Source organism: Carlito syrichta, unplaced genomic scaffold (assembly GCF_000164805.1).
Source record: "Carlito syrichta isolate Samal-C Ts95f unplaced genomic scaffold, Tarsius_syrichta-2.0.1 Scaffold308946, whole genome shotgun sequence".
Lineage (NCBI taxonomy): Eukaryota > Metazoa > Chordata > Mammalia > Primates > Tarsiidae > Carlito > Carlito syrichta.
In genome coordinates, this window is record NW_007253042.1 from 436,387 (window position 1) to 459,412 (window position 23,026).

Genomic DNA, 23,026 nt, shown 5'->3' on the forward strand with positions numbered 1-23,026 from the left:
TGTAGATCTAGAACCACTCTACAATCAAGCCTACCTGTGTAAATGCTTCAGCTATGCTCTAAGGGATTTATAGGCTGATATTTTTAGGAAGGCAGCATGCTACAATAGAAAGAGCACTGTTTTAAGAATTGGAGTTTTGAATATTAATCTCAGAGCTCCTAAATAACTGTGTAAAGTTTCCATATCTCAGCTGTAAAATGGGAGGATTGAGCAAGAAGCTTTTCTGGGTCTTCTCCAGATTTAACATTATGTAATTCTTCTAATAATATATGCTTCCTGATTTTCCTCTAATTTCTTATGGCAGTTTACTGGCTTAAAGTCTCAACATAATTTTCTGACAAGCAGGGTGATAATACTTGCACTGTTTGTCTCATAGAGTTGTAGTGAAGATAACATATGAAATTATGTGTATCACTGTGCCTTTTGAACTGCAAAGCTCTATACTTTTACAAAACAAATTATTATTAAATATTTCTATTTCTAATGTTACTGTGATTAAAAAAAAAGGCCCATGATACCTCAATGTGCAACCAGCAGAGGGAGACAAGTTCAGATTATATTTCTTCTTGAAAAATAGAATCAGTTAATTGCTATGTGGACATGTGTTTTAAAAAATCAAAATGAGATTCGTTGTTGACAAATAGGTCACTTGCTCACATACTATATATACATATTGGAGTTACAGAAACACATGAGAGAAAGAAAAAGAGAAAAAACAAGAAAAAATATGGGGGAAAGGATCTGAATTTCTAGGCTTAGTTTGTTGCAGAACTTGGAGACAGCTCTCCTGTGAAGAATGTCATATTCCTTTGACAACATTCTGAGCATGTCCATCTGGAAGTGCAGGCTATTTGAGTACCAATTTAAGAACTAACCCAGAATTCTAAAATAAGGATTTCCAAATTCCCTCTGAAACTAGCTTTTTTACTCAACTTTCCCATTTTATCAACCTGGACTTCAAGAAATTTTAAAAAATTAAAAGTAGAGGCATCTTTCCCCCTTCCTATTTCCTCAACTTCCATATCCAGTCAGTTGACAAATCCCATCAGCACTTCTGTGAAATTTCTCTAAAACTTTTTACCTCTTTTTTCTTTTCACTGTCATTGCCCTGTAGCCAGCTTTTATCATTTCTTGCCTGTGCTGTTTCAGAAACTTTATAACAGGTCTTCTCTGACTTTGACTTGTCCCAATCCCCAATCTATCTTCAACTCCATTGCCAGTTAGTTATCTTCTTAAAACACTCCCTTGCTCAAAGTGTTTAATGGCTCCCTACTGCATACAGAATAAAGGCCAAACTCGTTAGTATGCCTGTCAAGTCCCTCACTGACCCCAACTTAAAAAATCAGGGTCATTTTTCGTTTTAACTTCTTTCCATCTCTACCCTCACATACTTCCCTATAACTTGCCCCTCTCCAGTATTGGAAAGTCTCTGAATGGAGGGCTTCATTCCTCATCATTATTAGGAAGCAACAGTATACACATTTGATAAGGTTTGTCTCTCATCATTTCATCAACTTTATTAGTCTTCTATCTAGTTTTACGACTTCATCTCTGTCCTACTTTCTAATTTCCCGTTGCCAAAATAATCTCCCTAAGATCCCTAAGATAACTTCACTCCTGCAGAATCTAAAATAGCCTTCTGACTATGCAGTGAGGTGTGGCTCTTCATTCAGGCATCTGGGATTCTTCATCAGGCAGCTTTTCTAACCTGCCTTCTCTGTCTCCTCCCCTTCTGCTAGTTAGGTCCATCTTCCTGCAGTTCCATTCTTTGTTTAGGTTGGTTCTTATCACCATCCTTTGCTACAAGTGTTGTCTTCCTTCATTCTCCTCTTACACATCTTCTAAGAGTTACCTACTTTTACTCTCAAAGCCTCTTTCAGAATTCCCACTGTATTTTGATTCTGTTTCCTTATCATTTAGTCCTCATTACTCACTGGTTCATCTTACTCTCTGCTTCACATGTGTTCTTAAACCTTCCTGCTCCATCTTGGTTGTGAGATCCTGGGTTTCTAAGGATGAAGACTTTGAATTTTATTATTTTGCAGTACTGACCAGCACCAAAGAGAGAATCGGAGTGTGTGTATTGATTAATTTTTCCTTGTCCTATACTGAAGCATAGGTTTGAAAGGCCTGCTGTATGACTCTACAAGGATGATGTCCAATCCCTTTTTAGAAGGAGCTTTTAATGCCATTCCCTCAAACTTGCACAGAGACAGGTTCCAGTTTTGTATATCATTGTTTCCTCAAAGTTTAGCACAGTGCCTGTTATATGGTAGGGCTAAAAAATATTGATTATTTTAATGAATTTTCTCATACAGCAACATAAATGATGAGGCAGGTCTTGTGAATTCTCTTCCTCTCATCTAGGCCATGCTCCTACATTCATACTAAAAGCAGAGGGGCTGAGATGTGAATTATAAGCCAGATAGGAAAGGAAGATACTTTTAAGGATGCAAACTTCTGGGACCCTTTGAGCAATATGATGACCTAATACTAGACATGCCCTGCAGCTCAATATTGTCAGTAAACACTGGAGAAAACATATTAGTGTTATTTACATGAGTTATAGCCTCAAGATATTTAACTAGGCATTTCATTTAGATTTAGCAGCATATCTATTGCCTGATAAATATAGATTTGCAAGAAAATATTTAGTAAAGTTTAGCAGTTACATAACATCTGCTCATCTTCTTGTATACTTCTCTGTCTTTAACAAAGCATTTTCTTTTTTTACTGGTATTTAATTAACATATAGGTTAAGCAAAGTTTATACTCAAGGAAAAGCAGCAACTAGTATACTTTTTTCTTACTAGCTGGTATTAATGACAGCCAACTTGACATTCTGTCAGTTCTTATTTGATGAGTGGTGGCTTCCTGCAAGTGTGTACTGGCATTGAACTCATGCAGTGAGGAGGAACTCTGGCATATGGAAAACATTGATCACTTCTGATAGAACATAGACTGTTGGGGAGGATTTTTCCTATTATGAGAAAGGCTAGTCAAGTCAATTTTCACTCCATCTCCATTGCTACCCTCTAGTATAAGCCAGATGCCACTGGATGGCTAAGATTTCCTTCTATTTGTTTCCTTACCTCCACTATTGTTCTTTTATGATCCATTATTTATATAGTACTCAGAGCCATCTTCTAAAATATCAATCAGATCATTTCACATCCTTACTTAAAACTTTCTACTGACCATTCAAGTAGCTAGAATCAACTGTAAATTTTTTTTACCTTATAATCTCTTCATTATGACCCCTCCTCAATTTCCAATTTCATCTATCTTTTCCAACTACCCACCACAACATACACACAACTAAATTCCGGGTTTGTTGTCTTTATTTTTGTTCCTGGTGTATGACATACCTATTCCTTCCACAGGGCCTTTGCATCTGCCACATCTTTTACCTAGAGAGAGCTTCTCGCTGATATTTACAAGACTGCCTCCTTAAATTTTAAAAATCAGTTTAAATATCACCTTTCAAAGAGGTTTTACTTGACCATTTTTTTTTATGTTTCCTTTACCGCATCCCCAGACTATTTACTCTGTATCATACATATTACTTTCCATAGCATTTACTTTATGAGATGATATTAATATATATTTACTTTAGTGTCTATTTCTGTATCTAGGATACAAGTTGAATACAGTGGAGTCTTAGTCTGTCTTGATTCACTACCATATCAATAAAAGCATATTGAATGAATAAATGATTCATAAAGCTACTGGTCATGTCAGAGTTTGGAATTGTACACCTACCTCCACTCTTCCTCACTTCTCCTTGGCCTATTTTCTGATCATAGGAGCCCATGTCACTATAACAACCAAAAATAGAGGGTAGAATTTCTTGATTACCTGCTGGTGCTAATATTTTGCTATGCTTTTCTCATATGTGAAGGGAAGATCAACAAGAGCAGCAGCAACACAGATATGGCATTGCTTGGCCATTGCCACCTCCTTGAACATGGTGGCAGAGTGGACAACAAAGACAAGAGAAGGGCTAGTGAATGCATTTTTGTGAAATAACAAGGCACATGAAAATATGTTTGCTGGTATGCAAATGTATCAATAAGTGTAAGTACATGTATGTTTATGGGTAATCTGGAACAGAAGCAAAGATTGAGGATGTAAATAGCAGTTCAAGAGTCTCAAAGACCTTGTGAAAACTGGAACAGATCCAAGCATTGAAGCCTACCAAAATAGAACAAGTGACCAAAGGATACTTAGAACCAGAAGACCGATACTGTGACAATGAAGCACAAAGCCATGCACTAAAAGCAAACTAATGAGTGATTTTAATTGTACAGGGTGTGGACTGAGTGTTTTACATCTCTAGGGGCATGGGAAAGAGTTTATAGTAAGGATTTGGACAATATGTAACTGACCTGAAGCTGACTGATTTTGTTAGGCAGTGAGACATACGTGAAACAAGTTTCTGTATTTAAAGGAGCCAGATTCCAGAGAAAACTCACACGAGACAGTGGCATGCTTCTGAGCATAAACTGGGAGACTTGAATATTGCTAAATTATGATGAAATAATTGAGAATGTCATACCAGGGATCCTAAGGAAAAGTATTAATGATTCTACATTTCTAGTTCATATGGAAATGCTAATTCCACTTACAAAAGTAAAGTACAGGCATGGCGTTATTATGATTAAGATCTCACAACTGTAGAATTGTAGAGTAGTATATTAATATTATAGACATGTTTAGCATAAAATGCAAGCAATGGAGCTAAACGTACATTCCAGGCTGCATCTGGATTCCATGAGTCTACTACCTTACAAAGCTAAACAGAAGCATAAACCTTTCTTACTTCTTAGGGTACTCAGACGTTAGCCAGTTTTTTTGTTTTTCCTGCAGCATTTGTCCCTGGAGAGTGCCAGAATCTTCTAAAGCCTCTTTTAGAAAGGCAGTATGTTATTTTAAAGTAGTAGTTAAGATCATCTTACTTGGGTGATGATGGCTGTTTCACATGGCTAACAGCCATACTTGCCTCACAAATAACCCGAAAGTATGTTCATTTTTGCCAACTCTCTTGGAAGAATGTATATAGTGGTTTACAGAAAAATAGCTTGTATAAATTTCAGGAATTCATGTATTTGTTTCGCTCTCTACATTTCTTGAGAAAACAAGCAGAGAAGTTAATATCAGGGTAGATTTGGGAGAGTGACCATTAGGATGAGATATGTTATCCAAAGTATATAGACTATTGGATTTATTGGAAAGCAAGAGATCATGTAGGAGAACAAACTAGAAGGATTCTATAAGAGAGTGAAAATTGGAAGAGCTCTGAGAGAGCATAATGTTGAAATGGAAGTGTTAATGGACCCAAAAATAGATGTATTATTTTGTAAATGGTGAGGTAAGTCAAATAAGTGTCTTTGTCATTCAATCACTCTTCTGTTCTTATATTCATCACATTTAGATAACTCCCTCCAAAGGCTGGGTTGCAGAGTTGTACTTGAAGTACTACTTGGATATAAATAACAATAAATCATTCACTTATGTAGTATATAATTTTGAAGAGAGATTCTATCTAATTTACTTAGTAAGAATCATGAAACTGTCTAAATTAGAGAATTCCTAATAAAATATTGTATTTTTTAAAAATTGTGTTATACTTTGTGTTCTCACAGTCAATTTACTTTAACAATAGTTACCAGAAAATGGGTTTTGTTTAATAAAAATATTTTTAAAACTTTTAATTACAGCATATTATTTTGAAACACAAATATGTACTTTTGATAATATCTTGTTAGGTAGGTTAGGCATTTCTAATACAATTCTGATTACAAGCCTGATTAACCTAATATATTCTTTTCTCAGTGTGATTGTAGAGACAAACTCCAGAACTGATTGATTTACTCCAAATTCCACCTTCATACTACTTTGGTGTGAATTATTTTGTACCCCAGTATGTTAAACGTGTTTTCTCCAAGCACCACCAGACAAGTAGTTTGAGATTGCCAGTATAGGTATTAGTTAACAATCACATATAAGCATCTCCTACAAATGATATGCTGCTATCTCACCGTACTTCTTCCTTATCCCCCAAAAATCTCTTCCTTTATTTATACCATATCTGGTCCACTGACACAGGAGGATACTCATACTCTTAATAAGTCTAATCCTCCCCCTCAGAGTAACCAGGATCTCACTGGAGACATACTATCCACCTAGTACAAGCAATGGAAATAGATGATTCTAGTAGCTCCCAGTCTCTTGTTCCTCTTGACAATGGAGAAACACCACTCAACTGAAGGATGTATGGATGGTCAAGTCTGTGGGTGGTATGGGGAAAAGGAGGGTGCTCTTTTGATCACTGTACAATCTTGCCCTAAAGTTATATTATTCTCGTGCTTCCTTTTGGCACTTGAGGCTTAATTGAGTTTTGTAGCTTAACTAACTACTTGGGCTAACCATTTTTCCTGTGACAAAATGAGTTCCAAGTTTTAAACATCTGAGTTACAACATAGCGATGTGACATCACTGCCTTATTAATTGGGAACTGCTGATAAGCCCTGACATAAGATACCATGATTTATACAAAATGAGCGCACAGTACAAACAAAATTAATTGAACTCCATCAATCATGAATTTGTGACAATTCAGATTCCAATCCTTCAGTCTTTTCTTAAAAACAAAAGGTCTTCCTTCCTTACTTCATATCGTCTGTAAGAGTCATCTACCTTTTAAACTGATAAAATGCAGTAGAGAAAACTTTTGAATATTCTGGGGGCAAGACAGATGTCAGCATAGTAAGTACTTCTTCAGGGCCTGTGTTTTGGTGGGGTTTGGTAAGGATTCCTAAACAAATTTCTTTCTTTCTTTCTTTCTTTTGACAAACACCCTTGGCTACACATTTGCTTAAATAAGAGGGATAGCTATAATATCTGTGTGTATATATATATACTTACTTGTATATTATGGAATATTTATGGAAAGATGTATAAAAAACAAAATATTTGTTGCCTTCCAGATAGGAGAAATGGGTTGCCTAAAGAAAAGTACAAGTCACTTTTTAGCACCTTGTACTATTTGGTTTTTGCATTATGAAAATGCTTTAACTATTCAAGTAAATACAATTTTGGGGAAGGGGTTGGAGTCTCACTCTCACCCAGACTGGAGTGCAATGGCATGCTCCCGGCCACCACAGCCTCAACCTGTTGGGCTCCGGTGATCCTTCCGCCTCAGCCTTCTACAGGCGTGTGCTACCACGCCCAGCTAATTTTTGATTTATTGTAGAGATGAGGTCTCAGCAAGTTGCTGGCGGGCTCAGGTAATCCACTGCCTCGGCCTCCCAAAGTGCTGGGATTATAGACTGAGTCACCAAGCCCGGCCTAAAACCAAATTTTAAAAGAGGGAAAAAATGTCCTTTGGCTGGTTCATCCTCAGCACCAGTCCTGAGGGAGATGTCTACAAGTCTGGACTCTCACTTGAGTAACTAACAATGTTAGTCGCCGATGGTCCTCATCACTTGCTTGGCTCAAGGAGTAGAAAGAATGCAAATGATGGTAACTTGTCTGCCATCCACTGGACTACTGTGTGCAGCCTTAGCATCTCCCTGTAAATGACAAGCTTTCTGATATACAGATCTCCATCCCTGCTTATGAACATTTTGAGACGGAAGTGCTGGTAGGAACTTGTGTAGCAACTGCAATGTGCCATTTAAATAATAATCCTGAATACCATTACTCATGTGTGGGATGGAGTGAGGGTTTCCTGGAGAGTAAGGTTGATTTAGGGATCAGGAATCAGCTGCTGAGGCTGGCACTTGGAAAAAAACAAGCCAAGCATTCACACCCCAGACCACTCAATACTAGCATTGTCTCTGATCCATCTTTCATAAGGGGGGGAGGGGAGGAGGGGGGTCCAAGGAGGGGGGGAAAGAAGGAAGGAGAGAGAATAAACCATTTTAATCTCCGTAAAAGAAAGTGCAGGAGAGAGGAAAGAATGAACAAGATGGGAGTATCCCAGGCCAGTTACCAGAAATGTTTCGAAGTCAACTTTGGCTTTTGATCTCATACTCGACTGTCAAGTTTCTTCTCTGTTTCCTTATCCCATCTTTCAGGATTCCCCTCACCCCCCATGCTTTTCTATCCTTTTCAGTCCCTCCATTTGTGAGGGTTTGCATCCTTCCTTTCCATCTCCTTTTTCTTTCCTCACCCCTTCTCCTCTCCTTTCCTGGACTCCTTCTCCTGTTCTTTTATAGCCGGTCCCTCTCAGTCTTCCCTCTCTTTTGAGCAGTACCTCTAAGCTCCATTCCCCCTTCTTAAGGAAATCAGCCAGGCCTCAGATGGAGCTGTCGTCCTGACAACCCACAGGCGCATCAGCCGTTCATTGAGGCTGGCGGCTGCTGAAGGGGGCAGTTGTGCAAAGCGAGGGGCCATGCGGAGGGGCGGGAGGAGGGGATGACGTGGAGGGGCTGTTGAAAGCCAGCAGGGTGTGTGTGGGGTGGGGGGAGGTGCTGAGCAGAGAGAGCGCCAGGGACTGGAGGGAGAAACAGGAAAGGGAGGAGGGGGAGAGAGACTCTGGGCTGCTGCCGCCGCTGCTGTGTGGCTGTTTCTTTACACTCACTGGCAGGCTTGGAGCCGGCTCCCTCGCCCGCCAGCCTGGGAAAGTGGGTTACAGAGCGAAGGAGCTCAGCCCAGACACTCGCACAGGAGCACCCGGCCGCAAGGAGACCAAGCAAGAACCCCTTCCTCTGGCTTCCTCTTCACCTTTTCTAGAAGCTTTTATATTTGCACTCTTTTTTTGAAATTTTGTTGCTTTGACTTTTCCCCCTTTCTGCGTGGGTTTTAGGAGGGCTTTGTTGAGTCTTAGAGGGAAAAGAGACTGAGCGAGGGAAAGAGAGCGAGGCAAAGTGGAAAGAACCACAAACTGGGAGAGCCCGCTCTGCCCTCGCGGCTGGTGAAAGCCCCCTGGGTGTAGAGCCCTGTCCTCGGCGGGCAGCGCGCACACGCCCCTCGGAGCACAGCGCGGACCCCACCTCGGCGTGGCCACCATGGTCGGGAGAGTTCAGCCTGATCGGAAACAGTTGCCGCTGGTCCTACTGAGACTGCTCTGCCTTCTTCCCACAGGACTGCCCGTTCGCAGCGTGGATTTTAATCGAGGCACGGACAACATCACCGTGAGGCAGGGGGACACGGCCATCCTCAGGTAGGGCTCTCGGGCAACTTTTCTGCTGCGCGCGTGTCTGTGTGTGTATACCTAATCTCCTTGGACTCCAGTTTCCCTTGCTGCAGGCTTGTGGGGTGTGTGTGTGTATGTGTGTGTGTGTGTGTGTGTGTACTGACTAGTGGATGTACCAGCCAACAAAATTCAAGGGAATACTGGTTCCTGTCAAGGACCAGTGGTGCTGGTTAAATGTGTTCTTAGGACCCTGTTTCTCTCATCAAGGAAGCCTGACTTCACCCCTGGCATTAGTGACTTCTTAGCAGTATGTTCTTGCTGTTGTAATTGCTGTTGCTTAGCGCTTCAGAGTTTTGTTAGGGTTCCTTAATTCGGAAAGAAGGGTTGTGGAATTATGGCTCTCGGAGTGGCACACAGTACTGCATCGTGTGTGTGTGTGTGTGTGTGTGTGTGTGTGTGTGCGCGTGCGCGCGCGCGCGCGCGTTCACGCACATCAAGGCTTTCACTCTGCCTTAGCAGTAGTTCTGATAGAAGACTTTCTGTAAGGCTCTTCTAATTGACATGGAGGGCAATCAATCAATCTTAAAACTTTGGTTGGTTACTGATTCTTTTCTGGAAAGTGGATATAAATCAACACAAAAATGAGAAGAAAAAAATACTGAACATGCCAGATTGCTGGTATTTAAGGGTGGAAATGTTAAACACAGAGGTTGGACCAGATTAATCTGGCATAAAATTGATATTTCAAATTGATTATTGACTTCAAAGTCTTATTTCTATGCAGCTCTGCCAAACTCTGAAATAAAATTTGAGATTGAAATTTGGAAAGGAAGAGTCCCAAGTCCTTGGGAGTTTGACCCCTATAAGGGACAGGGAGCGAGAGACACTTCAGCAGGACCTGGTCTTAATTTTATTTCTAAAAAGCTCCAAGATTCTTTTCTTGTGTTTTTCTCTTCTCCTTCACCAACACTACCTACCACTTGTCCTTTTTTCTAGCTTTCCTTAAATTTCTGGCAGATACTAACCAAAAAAAAAAAAAGATGCTCTCCTTGGAGACCTTTTAAAATCTCATTTTCCTCCAAATAAAATGACCTAGTGTCGGTCTGTCTATCTAGCTAATATTGCTTGTTGTGGCAATAAAAACAGTGTAGGATAGAAAATAAACCTCTAATCTGTGTGCAAGGAGCTGATTGTGCATAAACCCTGGGGCATCAGGGAGCAGTTCTCTTGCAGAGCTGCCGACAGCAGCAAAGTTGTCTTTCCTTTTCTCAGAAATAAATTTGGTTGGCTGTCACCAAGTGTCCTGCTTGGGGATCTCCAGCCTTGTTAGAGAGCAAAGTGTGTATCGTGTGTCGTGTGTTGTGTGTGTGTGTGCGTTGCTCCAGATTGTAAAAAGTAAGAAAATGTGAATGTGTGAGTACTCGTTTCTTCATTTCCTGAGCACTGGGTGATTATGAATCCCAAAGATCCTACTATCCAAAGCAGATTTTCCATTCCAGCTCTTCAGCCTTATAAACCTGCATGTGTGATTTATCCACACAGAGTAATAAGATTTATAGAGTAATTTATCTGTTTGCAAAGGGATTTGGACATGATGCAGAAAATATTTTTGCAAACACACAAGCATGCCATTTCAACTGCTAGCATTCATACTTCCTAGCATTTTTAACCCTTTACTGGTAAAGCACTGCAAATAAATTTATGCTACCCCTAGCAATATGTTTTTTCACTGATTGTAAGACTGAGGATGATACAGTTGATAACCTGGTTGTGTAAATGTTTAATTTAAATGTCGGTAAACTTTGTAAGGTCTTTCTAAGTCAGCATCATCTGTATCTTAAGATAAAATTATCTAAGATTTAGATAAGCTTGAAAATGGTAATTCAGAAGAATACAAATATTCTTATATTTTCATACAGTATATGCATAGAGATCTATGCCTCTGAGAGGCAGTCACATTACATATATATCCGTTTGTAATTCATATGTGTTTCTGTATGTCTAAGGCTCAAGAGAAAGGGAGTTTTTAGCATTACACTTTAGTAGTAGACATAACAGTATAAAAATAGGTATTGTGATGGAAGAGAATAAACACGGAACTGGTTATATACTCAGAAAGAGAAGATAGACAAACAGAGCCCTCAAATAAGTCACTTATGAGACCCAATTGCCTTACCACTTCTCACCTAATATGCCCTCATTTTTTATTTCCTTGCCTTGGACAAGAGTTTATTTTTGGGTTGGTGGAGCGCCTCAAAAGTAACTATGGAGAGAATTCCCTTTGTTTTCTTAGCTGACCCTCTTCTCAATCTCTTTAACTAAATCCAGTAAGCTTTGTGGGTCAGTTTCCTGGTGAAGAATAGCGCTTTTGCTTTCTGTTTATAAGTCCATCCTGGGAAAGGCATGTTTCCACTTTATTTGTGATATTTTACTGGGTGCATGAGCTTTCAGAGGAGGAGACGAAAGAGAACTTGATTCGTTGGAAACCACAGTAGATGGTTGGCAATGAGAAAGTGAAATGGCCAAGAAAAAATAAATCCTCTCTCAGTGAATCTGTGGCCCTGAATAATCTGAAATGGCAACAGGAGACAAGGGAGGTTTGTAATTCTGGTGATCCAGTGACAGGAGTTTGGCTGACTGTCCCCAAAAACATTACCTTCACTGCCTTAAAGTGTTTCACAAAACAAGTGTTTTGGGGAATCTATGCTTACTTTTGTATTCTTATGATCTATGGCATAAATATGCGTCATGATAGGAGACTGTACATTAGTCTTGGTGTCTTGCTCTGTAATTTCTTTTTTTTTAATGCAGGGTTTATTGAGAGGACAGAAAAGCTCCCACAGTGGGAGGGGACCCGAGGGGGTTGCCCTAATTTCTATTTAAAAAAAAATAAAGCTGTAGAATTGTGGTGACAAAACTAGAGACGAGAAGACATAGCCTCATGTATACCTACCTAACTCAGTTGTTTCCTAGAGAAGATTTCACATCTTTATGAGAAGTTATATAAAGAGCTAAAGAAAACCACAACACCAGATTCCAGCCTAAGGATGAATAATCAAAGTGTGATCCACAGACAAGTGGCAAGGCAGAAGCAGTAGTAGCACCTTGGGATCCTTTCTAGATAGAATGAACCAGAGTCTGCATTATATGTGTGTGTGAGCACACTTATACATAAGACTTACTCATGGAGCAGCCTCAGGTGTTTTTCTAAACAGAGTTTACCTGCCTCACTGCCAGCCCCCACAAACATAAGAGTTCAATTACCGGATGAGTTTCCAATCCTGTACTCTCACTCCCATAGCAATTCACCTCCTGCTTAATCTTAGCACATTGAGACCATGTAGTTCTCTTGATAAGTCAAAGAATAGTGGAAACAAGGAGTGTTTCAAATCAACCTTTAAAATTTCATTTTAATAGTCCCACTGACTGTATTTTTAATATATATGAGCGGCATAAATCTAAAAAGATAATTATCAAATACTTAATCACAAAGACCCACCTAATTGCATAATACATTATATTCTCATGTGTCTGCTCATAAGGTAACTTTGTAAAACTTAAATATACATGTATATCTGAACATAAAACATATGTGCGTATACAGGGGGTAATAAACTTTATACATTTTAAGAAAGGAAAACTTGTATTTAAATTGTAGTACTCAATATATACCAATAATAAAAGATGAATACAAGTCATGTTTGACTTCTGCAACTATAAGAGGTGCTCACAGTGGTTACCAAACTCCAGGTCTTTACTTCCTTGTTTCTACACTAAGGGAGGAAAGAAGAAGCAGACAAAGAAGATGTGATAGTAAAATATAATATTTCTGTGCAAATTTCAAGAAAAATAGTGGTTTCTATATGACATCTGGAATGACTACATTCACTAATAAAGTGTCAACACACAAGTAAACTCCTGACACAGTGTGTAGTTTTCAACTACTTATAACTCACTATTTGAAAACAAACTATGGGCCTGGGACTACTGGACAAGTTTGTGACAATTATGAAATTTTCTTTTTCTGTAGCTAAATTACTAAAGGTAATCAAAATTTCTTGGTTATTACTGATACTTTAAGGATCATCTATTGCCCATAAAATTCTTTATTAACTATATTTTGTAAATAATGGAGTAAAGCATACTATGTGTCATCTAAGAATATGGCATATTATATACATTTTGTTGAATAATGTTTATGTAAATGTACCTGTGAATTATAAAATTTGTTGTCATGTGTGGCCCCCAAAACACAGTCTTATAAGAAAGTTGCTAATTTTGGTTATGTATGTGTCTGTATGTCTAGAACAGGTATGTATATACACACATACAATGCATAATATAGGTGATTTTTTTTTGTTATGTAATTTGACTTTGAATGATTTATCTGCAGAATGTGGAGGGAACAACCAAAGATGACTGACTCATGCATTAAATCAATTGGTTAGGGTTAAATGTTTGGGTTTCCCAAAGCTGATTCCACATAATAGCAAACTCAGGCTGAAAAAAATTAGTGCATTTATGCTGTGGTCTCTGAGAGCTCCAAGTATATGGTTGTGACTCACCTGACAGGAAGTTGCCTGAATATGCTGGTTTCCCTACATGTCATCACCTGAGCCTTAGAGACATTCCTCTTTCAGGTCATTGCTTACAGCTTAGAGCCATTTTCGTTCTGTTCTTCTCTGAATGTCCTGCCTGGTACTTTGTAAGACTTAGAAGATCTGGGCTCTAAATTTGGATCTATCTTTGCATGCTATGATGTTAAGCAAATCTCCTAAATATTTTGAGCTTCAGTTTCATTTCTGAAATGCTGAAACTCTTTTAATTGCTCTACAAGTTTGTTTTAAGAAGCTCACAAGAGGCCGGGCACGGTGGCCCAAGCCTGTAATCCCAGCACTTTGGGAGGCCGAGGTGAGTGGTCTGCCTGAGCCCATCGATTCGAGAACAGCCTGGCCAACTTGGCAAAACTTCATCTCTACAATAAATCAAAAAATTAGCCAGGCATGGTAGCTAGTTCTGGCTACTTGGAAGGCTGGGGTAGAAGGATCACATGAGCCCAGCAGGTCGATGCTGGGGTGGCCATGAGTGTGCTAATGCACTCCAGCCTGGGTGACAGAGTGAGATTCCACCTCAAAAAAAAAAAAGAAGCTCACAAGAGGTAAGGTAGAAAAGTTTGAACCGTAAAGTGTTATACAAGTGTAGAGTAACAATTGTTTTTCAACCACATACAGTCAATTGTTTAGACTTTAGAGAACTTATTTTTTTTTAAGGCCATAGTTTCTCAAATATAAGTGTGTATCTAAATTATGTAGAGGACTTGTTACATTAGATTGTTTGACCTCCACCTCCAGAGCTTTTGAGTTTATATAGGTCTCTAGTAAGGTTAAGAATTTGCATTTCTAACAAGTTCTCAGTGCTACAGGTTACTACAAGTGTGGCCCATAGAGGAGCATCTTAAGTGTCACATAGTTGCATATTAAAAAAACAAAATCTCAGGGCCTATTCAAGAGGAACTAAATCAGAATCCACATTCTAACAAGACTTCCAAGTGATTCATGAGCACATTCAAGTTGGGGAAGCACTGCTTTAGACAGTTCACAGCCAGAGCTGCATATTACCATGAGCTAGGGAGCTTTAAAAAAATACTGAAGCTACATATTCCCTCCCCTCAGAAATTCTGATTTAATTAGTTTGGGGATGAGTCTTAGCATAGGCTATTTTTTGCTTTTTAATGATTCTGACATGTACACAGAGGTGAGAACCACCGCCTTAACTGGATAAGGAATCTCTTTCACAAATCATTTTCAGAGCAACACTGAATGGATATGCAGTAAAAAAAAAAAAAAAAAAAAAAAATTAGAGTCATGTTGTATTGTTTGAGAAATATGCCAACAGTCAAAGATGTACAAATTCAAATGGGAGAGGGGAAATATATGACCACAGATTGTTTCTTTACCACACAAATTCAGCACTACAGTGTCTTGGAAAATAAGGTGACATTTTAATATGGACCAAATTTACCTAATATCTATTGAAATAGCATGAAGCTTGATTTTTAAAAGCTTGTCATTCCGTCTTCTGTCTCTCATTTAGGATCATCCATGTCGTGCTGGTCCAGGAGAATTTTTCCAGGAAATACCTCCTCTTTCACATCTGTCTACTATCTGTCTAAATCAAGTGGATGTTCCTTCCTCCACCTGCTGCTTCTAGCTTACCATATTCCCAAAGCTGTTCTTGTATTTGGCTGAACCTCTACAGGGATGCCTTGGCCCCAACAACCCTGCCTCCCTTTTTATAAAAACTCCTTTCCTCTTGCTTTTGGTACTTCTTCCTGTTATCCAGTCTTCTTGTGTGTACTTGAGCCCTTTCCCCCAGTCACTTCCATTGGATTTCTAAAACTCCTGCCTTCTTCTTGTTACTTATGATCATCTGCCTGGTTAAGTTTCCTAGTTAAGTCTCCTACCTGACCCTCTTAGAGGGACCCTGATTCGGAAGATTGTGGCCCAGTTCTTTGCTTTCAGTTGGTAGTCTACTCTTTGAACAGCCTCAAGGGGTACTCTACACATTGTAGTTTTGTTGTGTAAAATTATTTGAGAAAAGTAGAACCCCCCCCCCACACCAATTTATACAAATTTTACTTTGTAGCTGAGGTTGGTAACTCACACTTGTAGTCCCAGCTACCCAAAAGTCTGAAGCGGGGTGGGAATCCCTTGGGCTCAGGAGTTCAGCCTGGGGATAGAGTGAGATCCTGTCTTCAAAAACAAAACAAGCAAAATTAACTTTGGACTTACAATGGAGCTGATGGTGGTAAACTGGGAGAAAGTGGATATTGAACTAGCTCTGGCTCCTGGGTGGTGAGGGCATTGTGCAAAAAGCCCTACTGCAGGTGCCTGGGGATTTCTAGTGTAACATGCAGAATGAGGTCTCCTGAGGCTTTCTTAGAAGGTGAGAGAGTCAGGGACATGGTTTACCTAGAGAAGGGTAAAGCAAGGAAAGGAGAAGTACAGGTCAACAATCCCCAGTTAGCCCCATGGCAGGCAGGGATCACAGGGACATCTGTCAGCTTGTAGTGAAGACTCAATCACAAGACTGTGATCAGAAGAGTAACAAGACAAGGGCTAACTTGAGCAGTCAGAGATTTCAGTAATTAGAGACTTGCCATATTACCAAGACTGATAACTTGGTTAAGGAATAAAAGAGAAGGACCCAATCCTTAAAACTGAAGCTGTGTATCAAAGCTATAGCAACCCAGAAATGACCTGAAGGTAAACCTCAGAGTGCTGAGCTCCATCTTTTAAAACTTTACTGTGTGAATTCAGGATCATAAAACCTGGTCTAGCTCCATGGGGAAGAGATGGAGATGAAGGTCTAAAATGATGTAATAACTACTTGCTTCTTACTGCCTTACCCAAGTTTACCAGATTATATCTCCAGTGTACTTAGAATTTCCAGACTCCTCGTAGTTGGAGAACCAAGGACCTGAGCTTACCTGACTGTATGAGACCTGTTGTTTTCCAATATGAGTCTAAATATGTCATATGATCCTTCAAAGAAACGTTCATAGCATATAGTCAAAGCCCCTTAGTTTGTATAACTCTCTATGATCTGCTACTTCATTGTGTTTGCCAATTTAAAGCCACTTATAGTCTCTACTCATTAGCACGTGAGTGTGTATGCACACGGTGTAGTTCTTACCTTTGTTCATGGCATTGTCTCTGCTTGGAATCTCTCCCCTTCATGCCCCATTCCTCCACCAAACTTCTTTACTAGGTTATCTGCTTGCTTCTCCTTTAAGGCTTAAGACTCAGTTTTGGTGCTATTTTATTCAGGACATCTCCCCTAATTCTCCCAAGCTGAGCTAAGTATCTTATTTATAATCATGGACAGCCTCTCTGCATACCATGAGCTTAGCATTTACTACACTTAAAAAAAATTCTGTTTACTTGCATCTTGTCTCAAAGACAGGCATCTCATCTACTTCACCTTTTCATCCCAGGAGATAGCTTAGTACCTGTAGGTAACTGCTCAAATAAATATTTACCTACTAAATTGAACAGAGAGGGATGTCCATACTATAAATCAAGCAGACTAGATGTTGATTTGTGCAAGAGGAAACACATTAGAAGGAGAAATGACTGAAGGGAGATATTTTGGTGGTGAAATCAACCACTGCCGGAGTAATTGTGGATGTGTGGTTGAAGAGGGTATAGAGGTAAACCCAGAGATAGATTATTCTCTGATTACTGGTGGGGTTTGGATAGAAATACCTTCAACATTTCCACTGTAGCTACTCTTTTAAAAAAAATAGTTTTCTAGAAAATGAGAGGAGCAAATGGGGATTTTGGGGGGAAATGTTAAAGCTTCAGAGTTAGAGACACAGGGACCTAGACACAGCATGCTCCTTCCTCTGAACAGAATGGGAGCTTCTGACATAGCTAGAATCCATTCAATAGTCTGAGAGTGATATGTCTTTTGAAGAGTCCAGCATCCTAGGTAGCTCTCCAAGAAGAAGAAATTTACTTTCCAGGAACTCTGAGGCTTTCTCCCTCTAGTGGCGACGTGAACTTTCAGAGATTAAGTTGGGGATTTGGGAGTTACTTAAGTAGCAGGATTGTGTGCAACAGGTATATTCACCTCTACTCCTTTTATTTTTTTGCAAAATGAGGCAGGGCACATATCACTCGCATTCATTTGACTAAAAGTAATTACTCATACTGAATAATGATGCCTACCTGGGTTTTGCAGTTTAGAGCTCAGTACCCCCAAGAAACTGAGACTGGAATGTACAGTGGATTTTGCAATAATCTCAAATTCCCTTTGGTATATCTTACCATAATGAACAAGGGCATTATTTATATAAGATCAGAGAAAAAGCCTGTAACTCTGAGGAAAGTTGCAACCTCGCTTCCTGTGTAATAATGTATTGTTGTAAATTTCTGATGAGGCAGTTCTATATTAAATCTTTACATTTTGTCCAAAGTTAATGCTATGTTTTCTAAAGTTGTGCTTCAGTCACGCTACTGTACTAGAAACAAAAAATAAAAATGAAAGTGATGCAGTTCAACACTAAGACATGCACAGCAAGCATTTACATGTTAAAATACTGACTGGGAAAAAAATTGGTATCCTGACTTCTAATTTTTGTGTGTCTTTGGTCACACCTCACTAGAGTATATATACTCGCATACCAGGATTGTTCATTTTATGAGGTTTGAGGCACATATGGGTACCAATTTGTAACTGATCTTTGTTTTGAGTTATCCAAAGATTGCTGTCACTTTATACATGTTCATGATGTAATTGTATGAGCATATATCAAGATCAGCATTTTATATTGCTGAATCATTAACTTAGCAGATGAATGAATTTTCTTTGACTTTTCTGTCCTCTGTTCTTCTGTCCATCATTTTCAATTCTAAAGTGATAAACTGATCAACACCACAACAATGAGCTTCCTAAGGCCTGCAGAATATTACTAGACTAGATAAACTTCTAGATTGGGCATCAAAGGATTTATGCTTTAGTTCTACAAAAACATTAACTGTATAAAGTTAGGAATTAACTTCCATTTTTCCAGCTCTTCTTACTTGTCTCTTAAGCAAAGATGTTGGTCTGGTTAAGTGACATTAGGTTTTGAATATAGTTGAGTTCATCAGAAGAAGAAATACAAGATATTATAAGTGGAATAGTGGTATACTTTAGTAAAAAAATTTGAAATCCTAAATTATCTTATAAATATCATAGAGGAAACTTTAAAAATATTTTTATGTTAATGCCTTAATCCTTGCATAAAAATAAAATAGAACTCAAAATCTAGTTCTTCTAAAAATAAAAGTATGTATTTGTACAGAATCTTTTATGAGGTGTAAACAATTTGTGTCAAAAATGTACTTAATCCATATATTGTGAATATGTTTGGATACAAGACCTTAATTTTATTTTTAAATTATTGCTGCATATATTTATGATTGCATATACAAACGTAAAAGCATAAATGTGCTAAAAAATATGAATGTAAATATTACTGTGAACTTGGGTCACAGCACACTTTAATAGGAATCTAATTAATTTGATGCACCAATTATGGGAAAGTTTATTGCAGAAAACCAAATTTTTTGGATATCAAGGAATGTGAACAGATATAATGTATAAGAAACATCCCACTATGTTATCTTAATTTGTTTTGATTAATATGTTTTATTTATAATTAGTTATTATGCCAGGTACTAAAATTATTTTGTAGGAGTAGTCAGACAATGTTTTACATTTCTATTAGATCTTGGCTATAATATATTTCCTACAGAGTAAATAAAATCTAATGGTTGCTTTTCTATTGGTTATCGTAGGACAGAAATTAATGCTACCTTAGCTGAAAAAGAAATAACTACTTTTTAAAAGGTAACTTAATTATATGTATTTGTGATCTCAAATATAGTCTAAATTTCTCTTTTTAATTCTAAGTCACTGAAAAATCTAGTGATCTCTTACAAATGAGCATACTTGCTTAAGATGACAGACTGTCCACTGAAAGCGAAGACTAAGAATTTTAATTAAATTTCAATTTGTTTAGCAAGTGTAACTATCAAAATTATGCTATTATACCCTTTTCAATTTTAAAAGTCTAAAGCATCTGAAAAATTGATTAGAACAACATAAACAAGTTCAGCTGTAAGTCTCATATGCATTACATCCAGAGCACTAGAATAACTTGAGAATGTAATTATAGAAATGCTATTGCTAACATTTGAAAACCTGTAGAAACTAGAAAAAGTTTCACAATAATGGTGACATGCAATATTGTGCTAATTATAAATGAAAGGGAACAATAATATAAATAACACTCTCCCCACAAAAAAGTCTAAGTGCTAGAAATGTAATTTAAAACTTATTTTAAAAATCTGTTTATTAGAAGCCAACATGTGTTCTCTGGTAACAAGTTATAAAATAGTAAATAGGTTTTCTTAAAATGAACACAATTCCAGACTGGTGGATCAGGAAGATGCCCTTTAATTTGAGTATCTGTACTTCAGTGCATTTCTCCTAATATATTTATGAACAGATTTGGGATCCAAAATAAACTAGATCTTTTTCACAGTTAAACAGTTATGCCAAAGATATACTGATTCATAGTGGTAGAGGATTTTCTGAGTCTGTCTTTGGCTGGGTTCAACATTTGGATAAAAACACAGGGAGCAAACTTTCCATCAGGTACGTGGCAAAAGGATAAAGGGATAGCTTAGATGTTTGTTGAAAGAATTATAAGATAAATATAAAAGAAAATTACATGGAAAAAGTTGTAACTCTGTATAAAAAAGAATATTATTTCTGTAAACAAAGGAGGGACCCCAAAATGGAATTTATTTATAGAAAGATTTGTATTTATTCTTATATGGTTAAACTTCAGTCACTTTCAAAATACTCTGTTTGATGCAATACACCTATTGAAATGCTTTTCCCACTGCTCAAAACAGTTTTGAACTCATCAACTTTGATACCTTTTAGTGTTTCTGCTGTTGTTTGTTTCACCTCTTCCACATTGGCATATGTTTCCCTTTGAAAACTTTTTTTTAATTTTTTTTTGAGTTGGAGTCTCACTCTATCGCCCAGACTGGAGTGCAGTGGCCGCTCCCAGCCACTGCAGCCTCGACCTGCTGGGCTCCAGTGATCCTTCCTCCTCAGCCTTCCAAGTAGCCAGAATTACAGGCATGCGCTACCACGCCCGGCTGATTTTTTGATTTATTGTAGAGACGAGGTCTTGCTGCCCAGGCGGGTCTCGAACCCGCGGACTCAGATCCACTCACCTCAGCCTTGAAAACTTTTTTTTACTGGGGAAACAAACACACAGAAGTCACTCAGGATGAGATCAGGTGAATAGGGAAGGGTGGGGCATGGTGGGGTCATGACATTTTTTGCTCAAAAACTGCTGAACCAGCGTAGCATGGGCAAGTGTGCTCATAAATGACCCATCTTGAAATGGGCAAACATGTTGAAAGAGTCTAAGAAAAAAAAATGTACTGAAACTGAATGCAACCTCTCACAACAATGCTAGCTGTACATCAGTGCCAAGAACACTTACCTGGTGGGGGAAGCCTGTACTACAAGGGTCCTGCCCTCCAAAAAATAATTCCTTTTTTTTTGTGGAGGGAGTCTCCCCTTATACTTGTAATTACACCACATCTTAGTCAAGTAAAGAAAAAAAAAGGAACATAATTTAGTTAAATAACCAAATAAGGTTGAATGACTTAAAAAGACCATTCAAATGACAAATGGAATAATGTAGCTTCTGAGCCAAAAGACCCAGCTTTAAATATTACCTTTGCTAATTGCCAGCTCTTTATTTATCCCTGCTAGGCCTCTGGTTCTTTATTTTTAAAATAAAAATAATAATAACATTTACCCTCTCACCTCAGGTGACTATAAGAAGGAATTAGAATTTTCTACAATTATATTCAGGCATATCTTTGGGTATATTTGTATTTATTTTATAAATTTCAGTTTCTTTTCTGCCAAATGGAATGAGTTTCCTTTTAAGGAAGTAAATTTTAAGTCATTTTGGTACTTAAACAGAGGCCAGATGATCATTTTTAGGAAGTATTATTTAAAAAAAAATCCTTTATGTAGTAGAAGGTTTAAATGAGTGGTTTCTCAGTTCTCTGCTAGCACTTATATTTCATCATTCTGTGAAATTCTCAATTTCCAACTTTCATTTATTTTGGGTGTGATTATTTTTATTTTTGCTTACTTTCTATTATGACTTTGAATACTTATGAAGAATTTTATTCTCTAAATATGAATAAAATTCTGAAATATGAAATATGTTCTCTAATAATTTTCAGTGTGTTTTAATATTCATGCCTCTATTATTTTCTTTCCACAGGAGAATTTGCAAACATGTCAAGAGAGAGGGACTGTATTTTATTAAAACTGAAAATGTATTTAGACATTTCATTTTCCTAGGTAGAGCAATACAAGACAAATCTGGCCTCAGAAAGTCACTTTTGTAATTCATCAGCTTCACAGAAATAGATTAGATTAATCAGGTCAGATGGTGACCTCATCTCTTACATCCTCTACCTCTATTACTTTTAGCACACATGTTAATATAATTTTGCCTGAAGTCCACCCTGCGATTCTATATCCCACCATATATGATGTCTCCAGCTGAACATCTTGCTGTCATCTGAATTTGAAGGTTATGAAAACAGTATATCTTATGTTAACTTTCAAATCTTTACCCTGTGTTAACCTCTTGGTCAACTTGATTGTTTACTCCCCCAAAGAGTAAGACATGATACCACCTCCAAATCTGTGTTTCATATTGGCCCTCCTCTTATTCTGAGGCCTGAGATAGCCCAGGCCTTTGAAGTCTGCAATTCTGCTCCCTGTGAACCCAAAAAGGACTGTCACCTCCCAGGCTATTTGATGCAATTCTTCCTTCTACTGATTTTCAGAGTATCATTAGAATTGGTCTCCAATGGAATGGGAGTGAAGTAGCCATGGTCGCAATAGACTTCATTTGTCTATAGATAAAATCTGTTCTTCCTGAATAGAGGAGTGTGTTGTTTCTGTCATTCCTTTGTCTTTCATATCAATTGCCTCCTCTAGCAATAATGAAACAAAAACAAAAAACAAAACAGAACTGGAATTTTTGATTTTCTGTTCTTACAGTTCAAATAATCCACCTAAATATAAGGTCAACCAACAAATGGCTTCTATCAACATAGTTAGGCAGACTACATCTCTGTGTCCTGCTGAATGCAATCTCTTTTACCAACACCAATATTTTTGCTTTCTTATTTTTTGTAGGCATGTTTTCTTATTTTATCTCTTTTTTTTTTTTTTTTGAGTTGGAGTCTCACTCTGTTGCCCAGACTGGAGTGCAGT

The 23,026-nt window shown here is 38.0% G+C and overlaps 1 protein-coding gene across 1 annotated transcript in view; it reads left to right on the plus strand.

Annotated features, from left to right (window-relative positions):
* The first annotated feature begins 8,521 nt into the window (after positions 1–8,521).
* The window catches only part of LOC103268867 (limbic system-associated membrane protein-like), a 410,284-nt gene continuing 395,779 nt past the window's right edge, over positions 8,522–23,026 (plus strand). The window contains exon 1 of the mRNA XM_008066465.2: positions 8,522–9,169. Coding sequence (XP_008064656.1) covers positions 9,015–9,169 — 155 coding nt within the window. The 5' untranslated portion in view covers positions 8,522–9,014. The remainder of the gene's footprint in view (positions 9,170–23,026) is intronic.